General features: G+C 42.4%; 2 protein-coding genes across 2 annotated transcripts in view; both read right to left on the reverse strand.

Moving 5' to 3' along the window:
* Positions 1-12,321, reverse strand: part of RDH12 (retinol dehydrogenase 12) — a 340,678-nt gene that overhangs the window by 91,576 nt on the left and 236,781 nt on the right. The window lies entirely within an intron of this gene.
* Positions 1-12,321, reverse strand: part of ARG2 (arginase 2) — a 34,191-nt gene that overhangs the window by 4,272 nt on the left and 17,598 nt on the right. The window contains exons 3-5 of the mRNA XM_050797054.1: positions 4,881-5,058; positions 1,095-1,254; positions 141-235 (exon numbers count right to left, since the gene is read on the reverse strand). Coding sequence (XP_050653011.1) covers positions 141-235; positions 1,095-1,254; positions 4,881-5,058 — 433 coding nt within the window. The remainder of the gene's footprint in view (positions 1-140; positions 236-1,094; positions 1,255-4,880; positions 5,059-12,321) is intronic.

Genomic DNA, 12,321 nt, shown 5'->3' on the forward strand with positions numbered 1-12,321 from the left:
ATTTTAAATAAATGCATATTTGGGGGAGGGGGTGGGTTTGTTATAGTGACCTACAATAGACCAAGTCGAGCATCAGCCTTTCAAATGGAACATAATTGGCTAGGACGGGCCCTAAACTTCAGCCAAATGCATCAACTTACTGTTCAGGGGGGTCCACGTCTCTTAGACCAATATACACAATACTTGGGGAAGAGATACAAGGTTTGATCCAGGAAAATCCTGGTAGTTGTGGTACCTATGAAAGGGAGGAATGGACAGGATTAATCAAGAATTCTTGGTCTCACCAAGATCATCACCATGTGCCTCCTGGGTATGCAATCTACTTTCTTCTGCCACCCACAGGGTAAGTTTAGAGCAACACAGGACACACTCCTCGGGGAAGGAGAAGTGATGAAAGGTGGAAATGTTTCAGAAGGGCAGCTGAGGAACAGTAGTGCTTTCTCACGAAGAATAAAATCTCTAAGGTTGTCTTGGTTTCTCATTAACTTACCTAGTAGCTGGAATACTGCTGATTAGCCCTTTTCTATCCCATTGCACATTACTGACTTATTTACAGATTGGTTCTTGAAGCATAACCTGGTTGCCATCTCAAGTTGGCCAACAGCCGACACAGGACTTCTGCCCAATGAATAATCTTTGTAGTGTCCTGGTTTGACTTGGTCTCTCACTGAGGGGAGGGATATACAGAGTCTAGTCTATGCCTAACAGGGACTCCCATAGCTTCTGAGCTGCTCAGGAAAATGTTACCCAGAGGTCATCATGGTTTTATTTGTCTTCTAGATCAGTGTGTCTGAGAATATGGCCTGGGAGCCTCTAACCAAGAAGTCCTCAGGCTGTGGGTATACCAGTTGCTATAGTTACTATCCCTCCTTGCTTTCTTACAAGGTTATGAGCCCCCCCCCAAAGAACAGGGACCATGTCCTAGTCTTTATATCCCTAGCATCTGGCAGACTGCCTGGTCCATAATAGTGATGAACAAATGAAGGAGTGGTAATCCACACTCAACCCCACCCTTCACACAATCTTACTGAACTAGACCAACCCCAGCAAAACCCTGCAAGCATTCACCTTTCTTTCCATTTCGGCCCACTGACCTTGTCCTGTAGTTCTCTGAGGAGAAATGAAACTGGCTGTCCATGGAGATTTCCTGATGAAGTGGTAAGGGGTGTGTTGATGTCAGCATGGGCATCAACCCAGACAACGCAAAGGTCTGGGCAGTGTCGGGCATGGCCGCTAATGGTACCAATTGCCAGGCTGCAAAGAACAAATATAATCTTGAAGGCCCTCTGCTTGGCAAACATGACCAATAACAAATGTCCTCAGCCAAAACAACTTATACTCTCTCCACAGGGCAAAGCCAGGGCCTAGACGGAGGCTGGGTTTGGGTGAAGCAAGACCTGTAGTTGTAGTTCCCAAAGATTAACCTTGAGTGATTTAGACAGGAAGAAATATAAAGCCCTAGAGATTCCAAGCTGGTGACTGGCTACCCTGCAGTGTGACAGATGTCACTGCTGTCCGCAAATCCACGTAATTTTATCCATTAGCCCTGGCTCAAAAAAGTACCTCAAATATTTGTTCAATGAATGAAATCAAGTTAAGCCAGACAAGATGGTGTACACCTGTAATCTTAGCTACTCAGAGAGCTGAGGTGAGAGGATCACATGAGCCCAGGAGTTCAAGACCAGCCTGGGCAACATAGTGACACCGTGTCTCCAAAAGTGAAAAAAAAGAAAATAAATCAGCCGGGCGCGGTGGCTCAAGCCTGTAATCCCAGCACTTTGGGAGGCTGAGACGGGCGGATCACGAGGTCAGGAGATCGAGACCATCCTGGCTAACATGGTGAAACCCCGTCTCTACTAAAAAATACAAAAAACTAGCCGGGCGAGGTGGCGGGCGCCTGTAGTCCTAGCTACTCGGGAGGCTGAGGCAGGAGAATGGCGTGAACCTGGGAGGCGGAGCTTGCAGTGAGCTGAGATCCGGCCACTGCACTCCAGCCCGGGCGACAGACCGAGACTCCGTCTCAAAAAAAAAAAAAAAAAAAAAAGAAAAAAAAAAGAAAAGAAATCTTGGTAAATGATATGGTCTATAGGTAACAACTCACCAAACTCTGAAAGAAAAGCTCTTGGAGACATTAACAGGGTAAACCAATTAAATACCTCATTTAGACCACTAAATCTACCTGCTTCCTAAGTAAAAAATCACTAAGTAAAAAGGTTTATTGCATGTTACCTTATATATATTAGCATGGCATTCAATTTTTTTTTTTTTTTTTGAGACAGAGTCTCGCTGTGTTGCCCAGGCTGGAGTGCAGTGGCACAATCTCATCTCACTACAACCTCCACCTCCTGGGTTCAAGCTATTTTCCTGCCTCAGCCTCCTGAGTAACTGGGATTACAGGCACATGCTACCGCACCTGGCTAATTTTTTGTATTTTTAGTAGAGATGGGGTTTCAACATGTTGGCCAGGCTGGTCTTGAACTCCTGACCTCAAGTGATCCACCCAGCTCAGCCTCCCAAAGTGCTAGGATTACAGGCTTGAGCCACCATGCCCGGCCTCAAATATTCTTAAAGTGTTTTTCTGTTTTTGCTTTTCCTTGTCCTTGGGCTCTGCTTAAATTAGCCAACTGTCCTGTCTCAATTCTAAGAATACACCTGATGAAATAAATGTGGGAGAGCTTCCCAGTAACCAAGGAATTTGACATACATGGGAAATGCAGCTTAAGCATCTTAGGACTTCAACCATCCTTGGTCAATATAGCATGAGACAACTATTCTAGGCTCCATGTCCCACACTGGTTGGGTCTTTTGAGGAATAGCATGGTCTAGTGAAAAGGCAGTGGATTAAGTCAGAATACTAGAGTTTTAGTCCAGGAAGAGCTGTGTGACTGAAGACAAAGCATCTAATTTCTTCAGACTTCAGTTTCCTTTTCTATGAGATAGGGATAATAATAATACTTGACCTGTGTAAATCAGAGTTGCTTTGATGATTAAGGTAGTAATATATGTTATGCCACATAAAAGGAGCAGTGACCTAAAAATGCCTCTTCTTGAAAATGTTCAACATCTGTTCAAGTTACGCACTTATCCCTTCCTCTCTAGAATTTCAGATTGCCTAGGTTTTAACATTGAGCCGGTAATCAGTAACATGGCTGCAATACAGATAGCCACAAGAAAAGAAAACAAGATCTCTGGTAATCACATTGATAGGGGTCCCCAAACAGTGAGACTTGACCAGAAGTCAGACGAGAAGACAGACTAAATTTCCAGAGACCACACTGAGAAAGGAGGCAGGAAACTTGCCGACTGGTTACTTTAATTGAATGGCCTTGTCATCTCAGTAGAGAACCGGGGTGTGACCATTTTCTTCAACCTGAGTCTTTTTTTTTTTTTTTTTTTCATCCCAAGGAGGAATCTACCTGCTTCACCAGATGTAACAAAGATTTCATTTCTGTTCAGTGATCTGAAAAGCTCTCTCAGCACCTCAGGGAAAATAATCACCGGAAGAGTCACACTGGATTTGAATTCCAGCTGTATTTCCTGGTTCTAGACCTTGCATAAGTTTTCTCTCTTTCTTAATTTGTTTATTTTTAAGAGAACTGATCTCACTGTGTTGCCCAGACTGGCCTCAAACTCCTGGGCTCAAGCGATCCTCCCACCTCAGCCTCCTGAGTAGCTGGGCCTGCAGGCATGCACCACTGTGCCCATCTTGGATAAGTTCTCATATGTCTGTCCCTACATGCTTCCAGCAGTAAATGATAAAACCGTATCTACCACATAGCATTGTTAGCAGGATGAACTGAGAATATATATGGAGTGCTCAATACTCCTAGTACTTCAGTGCCTTTTTCCTACCAAAGACCTTCATTGCTTAGTTCAAATCACATTCCCTTGTGAAATCTATTTTAGTCCAGATTGATCTCTTTCTCCTTTGAAATTCTGTAGAATTCAATATTGTTGTTTTATTCCATGTATATTTATTTCATCTAGGCCTTAATATATCACAAATTTCCTACAATCTGTAGCACTGCTGAGAAAATATCAGAACAGTGCTCAATCAAGTACATGCTGATTCAGGAGGAGACAGGATCAAAGGACTGACTGCATGAGTCACTAGGGTGCATATTGTGGAGGCAGAAAATGTATGCATGGCTGGGCACAATGGCTCACGCCTGTAATCCCAGCACTTTGGAAGGCCTTGGTGGAAGGATCGCTTGAGCTCAGGAGTTCAAGACCAGTCTGGGCAACATGGCCAAACCCCCTCTCCACAAGAAATACAAAAATGAGCCAGGCATGGTGGTGTGCACCTGTAGTCCCAGCTACTTGGGAGGCTGAGGTAGGAAGATGACTTGAGCACAGGAGGTGGAGGTTGCAGTGAGCCGAGATCATGCCACTGTACTCCAGCCTGGGAGACAGAGCCAGACCCTGTCTCAAAAAGAAAGAAAGAAAGAAAGAAAATGTAGTAACATGCCAAAGGGGATTTCTAACAGTTCTGTTAGCAGAAATGCTAACAAAAACTCTCAAATTCAGCCTATCAATGGACCTTTCTAATTCTCCAAAGTCAAAAGATAGTGTCTCAAGAAAGCTTCCCAGGAGACAAACATGTAACACAGTGCCTAGGAACCTTGCCTAGGCAGTTGAACCTCTGAACTTGCTGTGTCTGAATGTACTTTTCTTACTATACAATGTGTCATACAAAGAAAGCCACAGTGCCCCTTCAGCAGCTCAGGATCTTAGGCGTTTAAATGCTGTTTATTTTAATATCTACCCTAAAAATTCTGTAGAGTATTTTTCTCCAGATAAGGAAACAGGTAAAGAAGCTAAGTGATGAGCCCAAAGCACCATGTAATCCAGCCCCTCACCACCCCTGGCTCCTGGCTTACCTGTGGTCTCCTCCCAGTGTGACACAGCTGTAGCCATCTGACACAGCTCTGCTAACCACCTCAGCCAGTTCCTGGTTGGCAAGACCCACTGAGCGTGGATTCACTATCAGGTTGTTGTAGAGATCATCTTTGGGGACTGGAGTAAAACTCAAATCTCCAAAGTCTTTTAGGTGGCAGCCTGGAAACAAATGAGGGATGGCAAGATGAATTTTCTGTGCTATCTCCAACTCTTACTAGCCTGGGCCACAATGATAATATGTGACAAAGTACACATCATAATCATTTTGTCACAGCAAAATTTAAAATGTCAAATGACTGTGGGAAGATTATCTTGATCCTATTATGAATAGTTTTGCAGATGTTGGAAACTGGAACTAAGAGATGTCAATTGACTTAACCCAACAATAAAAAAATGGTTAACAGTTAGACCTCAGATATTCCAGAGTGATAGAGTAGAAGTAAAATATCAAAAAGAACCAACAATTTTAAAGAAAATTAAGAACCAACAATTTTAAAGGAAATTAAGTACTATTAAGTTAGCAAAAATACACAGAGATTCTCATTTTTTTTTTTTAAACTTTCTTTTTGTAGAAATGAGGTCTTGCTATGTTACCCAAGCTGGTTTCGAACTTCTGACCTCAACTGATCCTCCCACCTCAAACTCCCAAAGTGCTGGGATTATGGGCATGAGCCACCATGCCTAGCCAAGAAATTAACATTTTACAATCTTTTATAAATAAAAAGCCAATCTGAAACATCCTAAAAGAAATATCTAACATTTATTGATTATTTCCAAGATCCCAGGCATTGTTCTAACTGCTCAACATATATTCTTATTTAAGACTCAGAACAATTCTGTGAGGCAACTAAAATGTGCTTATTCTGTGGATGAGGAAACTGAAGCCAAAGAGAAGTAACCACCCAAGTTACACAGCTGTTAAGTGCCAGAATCAGGATCCGAATCTAGGCCATCCGGCTCCAGAGTTTGCACAGGTTGAGTACCTGTTATCCAAAGGCTTGGGACCAGAAGTGTTTTAGACTTTTTGTTTTATTTTTTCAGATTTTGGAATATTTGCATTATGTATATTGAGAAATCTTAGGGATGGAACTCAAGTCTAAACACAAAACTTGGGTTTCATACACACTTTATACACATAACCTGAAGGTAATTTTATATAATATTTTAAATCATTTTGTGCATGAAACAAAGTTTGTGCACACTGAACCATCAGAAAACAAAGGTGTCACTATCACAGCCACCCATGTGGACAATCTGATTGTTTGGCATCACCATCTTCCTGACTGTGAATTTATATGCTACTGATAGGCAGTAATTTTCTTGCTTTTTCACACATAGGTACTTAACAGCAGAAAATATGGCATACCATTAATACAGTGTGTTCAGGGTAACTTGTAATGTCATATTGGTTCTCAAAAAGTCTCAGATTTTGGAAGACTTCCGATTTTGGATTTCTGTATTAGGGATGCTCAACCTCTATCCTTTACTATGCAATTTGTCTCCTAAGGAATTCCTCATGAGTCCAGCACTTTAAGAACTAGTGCTATATTCTCACAGCTTTGAATATTTTCCCACCTAAGTTGGATGCTACATTTAGGGTGAGAACTAAATAATCTGACTCCATCAAACAGGGATCTGAACTATCAGAGAACAGAACATTGACATAGATTGTATTCTTAGGGTCCCAGTATTGGTGGGGAAGGGGCAGTAACAAGGTAGACATGGCATATCTTAATATTGGCAGAGATTTGTGTTAAAGGTTTGGATTAAGAGCAGCATAGACTCATCATGAATTTAAATTATAATTTTGAGCTTTACCTCTTGAACCCAAACTCGATCCAAAGCCAAAATTCTGAGGAAATATAAAAATAAAAAATGACCATAACAAAAACCCATGAGGCCAACCAAGGAATTGCTACCAAGAGATATTGGAAACAAGACAGAAAACTTTATCCTATTCTTTTTTTCCTCCCCAGCCCTTGTGTCACCCAGACCTATTCTTAAAGGTAAGATACACCTACAGCAAGAATTCTGTATTTATCTTTTGGCCATTACACTTTAAGGAATAGTCGTATAAAAGGCCCTGACCTGGAGAAGATCCAGACAACTAGATAAAAAGGTAGTGGGGGCAGGGGTAGGAGGAGAAAAATATGACAACAGGCCAAAGACATTGTGAACCAAGAGAAAAATGTGAACCAAATAAAACATCTATAAAAATCTTCTATTAAAAAAAAGACAAAGCCGGGCGCGGTGGCTCAAGCCTGTAATCCCAGCACTTTGGGAGGCCGAGATGGGCGGATCACGAGGTCAGGAGATCGAGACCATCCTGGCTAACACGGTGAAACCCCATCTCTACTAAAAAATACAAAAAACTAGCCGGGCGAGGTGGCGGGCGCCTGTAGTCCCAGCTACTCGGGAGGCTGAGCCAGGAGAATGGTGGGAACCCGGGAGGCGGAGCTTGCAGTGAGGTGAGATCCGGCCACAGCACTCCAGCCTGGGCGACAGAGCGAGACTCCGTCTCAAAAAAAAAAAAAAAAAAAAAAAAAAAAAAAAAAAGATAAAAAGGTATGAGTAAAGTCATTATGGACTTCACCAAATCTCAAAATATGGAGAAGATACTTTAGACTTAAGAGAATGAAAGTTTTAATTAACCTTCAAGTCAATATCAAGTCTTTACTCTGTTGACAACTCAATCCTGGACTGCACAGACTTTTTGTTTTGTTTTGTTTTTGAGACAGGGTCTTGCACTGTTACCCAGGCTGGAGTGCAGTGGCACAATCTTGGCTCACTGCAACCTCTACCTCCCGGGTTCAAGCAATTCTCCTGCCTCAGCCTCCTGAGTAGCTGGGATTACAGGTGTGTGCCACCATGCCCGGTAAATTTGTTTTTGTATTTTTAGTAGAGACAGGGTTTTGCCATGTTGGCCAGACTGGTCTCGAACTTCTGACCTCAAGTGATCCGCCTGCCTCAGCCTTCCAAAGTGCTGGGATTACAGGCATGAGCCACCGCGCCCAGCCTACTGCACAGATCTTGAACAATTCCTGGATGTTTCTACTTTCACCTCCATGTTTATCTCAGCACTCTCCTTAAATCACATCAACCATTAGGTTCTTATTAGATGTAAGACACCAGGGTATGCCTGCTGATTTATAGTATTAGGTGTACAATTATAACAGATTTATACTCTTTATAAATTTATATTTTGGTCATTGCACTTTAAGGAATAGTCATATAAAAGGCCCCAAACTGGAGTTAAATAATATTAACTAACTTTTCAGAACTATTTGCCAAGTGCTTTCATTCAATCCTCATATGACCAAGAAGAAACACAGGGGAATTAAAGTGCTCAATCCAGTGGATATGTCACAGAACTTGGGGACTACCCAAGTCCAATCATGCAAACCAGGATGTAGACTCAGATAAACGTGAGAGAAAACAGTACTCACTTGTATTAGAAAAAAGCTGCACAAAGCCTAAAAAATGAACCTAAAGAGAATTTGGCAATCTTACAGCAATATTCCCCAGGAAGAGAGATTGAATTTCATAGGATTTTGGTCGCTAATTCAGGCCATCACTCTGCTCTCATTACAGGTGCTAGAAGGGTACTAACTTCTGTCGGGGGTTCATCAGATTAATTCCCAACCTGGGTAGTGGATTCTGTCAACATTGTCCGACTCCATTTACTCCGATGCCATCTCACCAAACAGCCTTCTGGCTATTCAGTTGGTTTCCTACATGCCTTAATATGGGCAAGAGCTTCTAGACAGTGGACGCTGGAAGGACTACTGCTTCACATAATTATGCATGGGCACTTAGGTTGATCCAGCACCATTAGCATGAGTCTGTGGGTCTGAAAGCCTGATGAGCTATGCACTCAGCAACCTTGTGTTTCTGCATCCACAAAGCTAAGGGCCAGCCCCCTCTAAAGGGATTAATACCTTGAAAGGCCCTGCCTGAGTGGCCTACCTTCCTGCTCCCAACTCTGCTCTTTTTTTGCCCCCCTAGAATATTCAGGAAGAACCAACTCTGCTCTATAATCTGCACAGTTTCAGTGCCACGTAAGGACTTGTGACAATGAGTCCTAAAGGAGTCAAAGGAAGTTCTCTGAGGATCAGGGGTGTCAAAGAAGAACTCCTATGACAAATAGTTTGTACTTGCACTGTTTTGCTTTCTTCCCCCTCCTTCCCTTACTGGCAATTGAAATTCTCTGTAAAATTGGATGATAACGTGTATAACAGAGGTCCCAAACCTACTCCCCAGGTTTTACTACTGTATCCTTTTAGACTTTAATCTTTTTTTTCCCCTTTTCTTGGATTATTAGTAGAGACAGGGTCTCACTGTGTTTTCCAGGCTGGTCTCCAACCCTGGGCTCAAGTAATTCTCCCATCATGACCTTCCACAGAGCTAGGATTACAGGTGTGAACCACCATGCCTGGCCTAGTTATAAGCATAATACATAATATTATTTTAAGTAAGGTTATTAGAGTAAATTAACTGCCATAGCAACTCCCCCCAAATAATGGCTGAAACACAGTTTATTTCTTGTTCGTTAGCATCCAGGGTAGGTATTCCAGGTCAGCAGGAGGCTTTCCTTTATGCGGTAATTCAGAGACCTGGCTTATGGCTCCCATATCTAGGACTTTGCCATCTGTGTGGCTAAGTCTAGGTCTCTCCAGGTTCAAGGCAGCAGGAGAGAAAGAAAGCACTGAGAAAGCACACCTCCTCTTTTCAAGACTCTGGCCTGAAAGTGGCACATTACTCCTGCTCACTTTTGGCACTGGCCAGCAAATGCAGGTCTAGCGTATGTCCAGAAGAGAGTGAGAATGGATTTTGGTGGATAGCTAGCAATCTATGCCACAGTGAGTACTTTTTTATTCTACTGCCATAACCTTTAAGAACAAAATATGAAAGTTGCTCTAGGATTACAAATTTATGTTAAACTATTCTAATTACAGAACTGAATCAACAAATATATGCCAGCCTGATGTCACCTCTTAAGAGCTTTCTCCTCTAACGCCCACTGTGCCAATAGTATTGAGGTACCCAAAGGACTGGTAGAACAGAACCCTAGTTCTAGGATTATCTGAATCCTGGTTCTAGTATGTTGTTGTAGAAAACATGAATTGTGACCCATCTGCTACAGTTTTTTTTCTTAAGAGGAGTGAGGAGGCTGATGGGATGTTAACATTTTGTAAGAGCAGGATGAACTGGGTAATATTAAAGCTATTCTTTTTTTTTTTTTTTTTTTTTTTGGAGACAGAGTCTTGATTTGTCACTCAAGTAGGGTGGAGTGCAATGGCGCGATCTCAGCTCACTACACCCTCCGTCTCCCAGGTTCAAGGGGTTCTCCTGCCTCAGCCTCCCAAGTAGCTGGGATTACAGGCATGCACCACCATGCCCAGCTAATTTTTGTATTTTTAGTAGAGACAAGGTTTCGCCATGTTGGTCAGGCTGGTCTTGAACTCCTGACCTCAAGTGATCCTCCCGCCTCAGCCTCCCAAAGTGCTAGGATTACAGGCATGAGCCACCATGCCCAGCCTTAAAGCTATTTCTTTATCAGGGTGCTGTGGCAAATTCTTCTGGTTCATAGGTCATAAGAAATGGTCTCGCTAATTTTTCATGAAGCTTAGGGTAATGATGAAAAATGCAAACATTGTAATGTGTAAGGAATATGTGTCTGGCTGTTATGCCTGAGGGAACTTTCCCTTTCTCTAACTGTGCATCAAGTCAGCTCATCTGTAAGTCCAGGTCAGGTGAGACCTAGTGTTTCATTGCTGCTCTTTCTTCTCTTTTAAGAGGACATTGTAGGACAAGAGGAGCCTGAAACTTCAAGGAAGTTCTCATGTCAAACAGATTTGGAAGCAATGTGAAAGGCTCTCATTTTTCACTTACTGTTTATACACTGGCACAGCCTTGTAGGTTCTCTCCTGAGTGCTGGTAATAAAATCCACCGAGTACTACACTCTGATCTTTCAGGGCCCAGATGTTACCTTTGGCCTTGATAAACCTCTCCAGGCTCTATCAGAGTGGAACAAGAACACAAGTGCATCAACAGAATGATGCAACCAGGCGGTAAGGAAGAAATCAAAACAGCCTTACCTGACCTTAGCAATATCTGTGAACAGCACTTCTATTTCAGGGCTAGTGAGTAAATCCCTGAAAGAAGCCAGAGACAGGAAATGGATAATAATTGTCTGCCTCTACACACCACATTGTGCTACACATTCTACAGATAGGTGCGCATTCTCGCATCCTCTGCTGGTATCACTATCCACACATTGCAGAGGAAGAATTTCAGCAAGGCTAAATAGCTCCAACTGTTTAACAGCAACTGAATCACCCTTTGGTTAGAGACTCATATATAATTGATGAGTGAGGTTTATTTTTTATTTTATTTTATTTGACAGCATAAGACTATCCCATTCTCCTTACTGCTGTGACCCCTGTTGCTACCAGGGCTCTTAGCAAGTCAAGAGAGATGGGTTTCAAAGTGGGCTGACACACAGTAGGGTCTGCTGAGCCACAGGCAGCCCATTGGTAGAATAACAGACATGGAGAAAAGCTAGGGGCCTCTTAGTGTGCAGTTTTTCTAAATTGTTTCTACATATGAATAGGATAGAAATGTTTGTGACTTGTCAGGAATAACAAATCAGTGAAATCAGGAGAAAAACAAAGACTCTGCATCCTCACTTGGTGCTGAGAGGGTACTAATGGCTTTTAAAATTACAGACTCAAATATTATACATGGCAGATTTAGCCCCATGTAAAAGGAATTCTTGGAAATTAATTTTAAAAATTTTTTAAATTGTTTGTTTTAGATGGAGTTTTGCTCTTTCACCCACGCTGGAGTGAACTGGCACGATCTTGGCTCACTGCAACCTCTACCCAACGGATCAAGCAATTCTCCTGCCTCAGCTTCCCAAGTAGCGGGGATTACAGGTGCCTGCCACCATGCCTGGCTAATTTTTGTATTTTCAGTAGAGACAGGTTTCACCATGTTGGCCAGGCTGGTCTGGAACTCCTGACCTCAGGTGATCCACCCGCCTTGGTGTCCCAAAGTGCAAGGATTATAGGTGTGAGCTGCCACGCCCAGCCGAATTCCTGGAATTTTAAAGGGATGCAACTGCTAATTGTTAGAACAAGGTTGTACCTGAAATACTAGCTTATTAAAAATAAAGTTGCAATGTTACTAGAAGTCCAAACTGGAGGGTGGGGAATGGGGGATGCCGGGGTTAATTCAGGCCATTTGAAGTAAGTAGAATTTCTATTATCTATAAAATGTAATTTGGGCAATAACCTTTGGAGAGACTGTTGTTTAGGTAAACTCATTTGGTTACTACCAATAAAATGCAGAGATCTGAATTTTATTTGGTGCATTTAACTCCCAAAGACTGTACAACCTCAAGAACCTTGTCTCTATTT

The sequence above is a fragment of the Macaca thibetana genome, chromosome 7 (assembly GCF_024542745.1).
Source record: "Macaca thibetana thibetana isolate TM-01 chromosome 7, ASM2454274v1, whole genome shotgun sequence".
Taxonomy (NCBI): Eukaryota; Metazoa; Chordata; class Mammalia; order Primates; family Cercopithecidae; genus Macaca; species Macaca thibetana.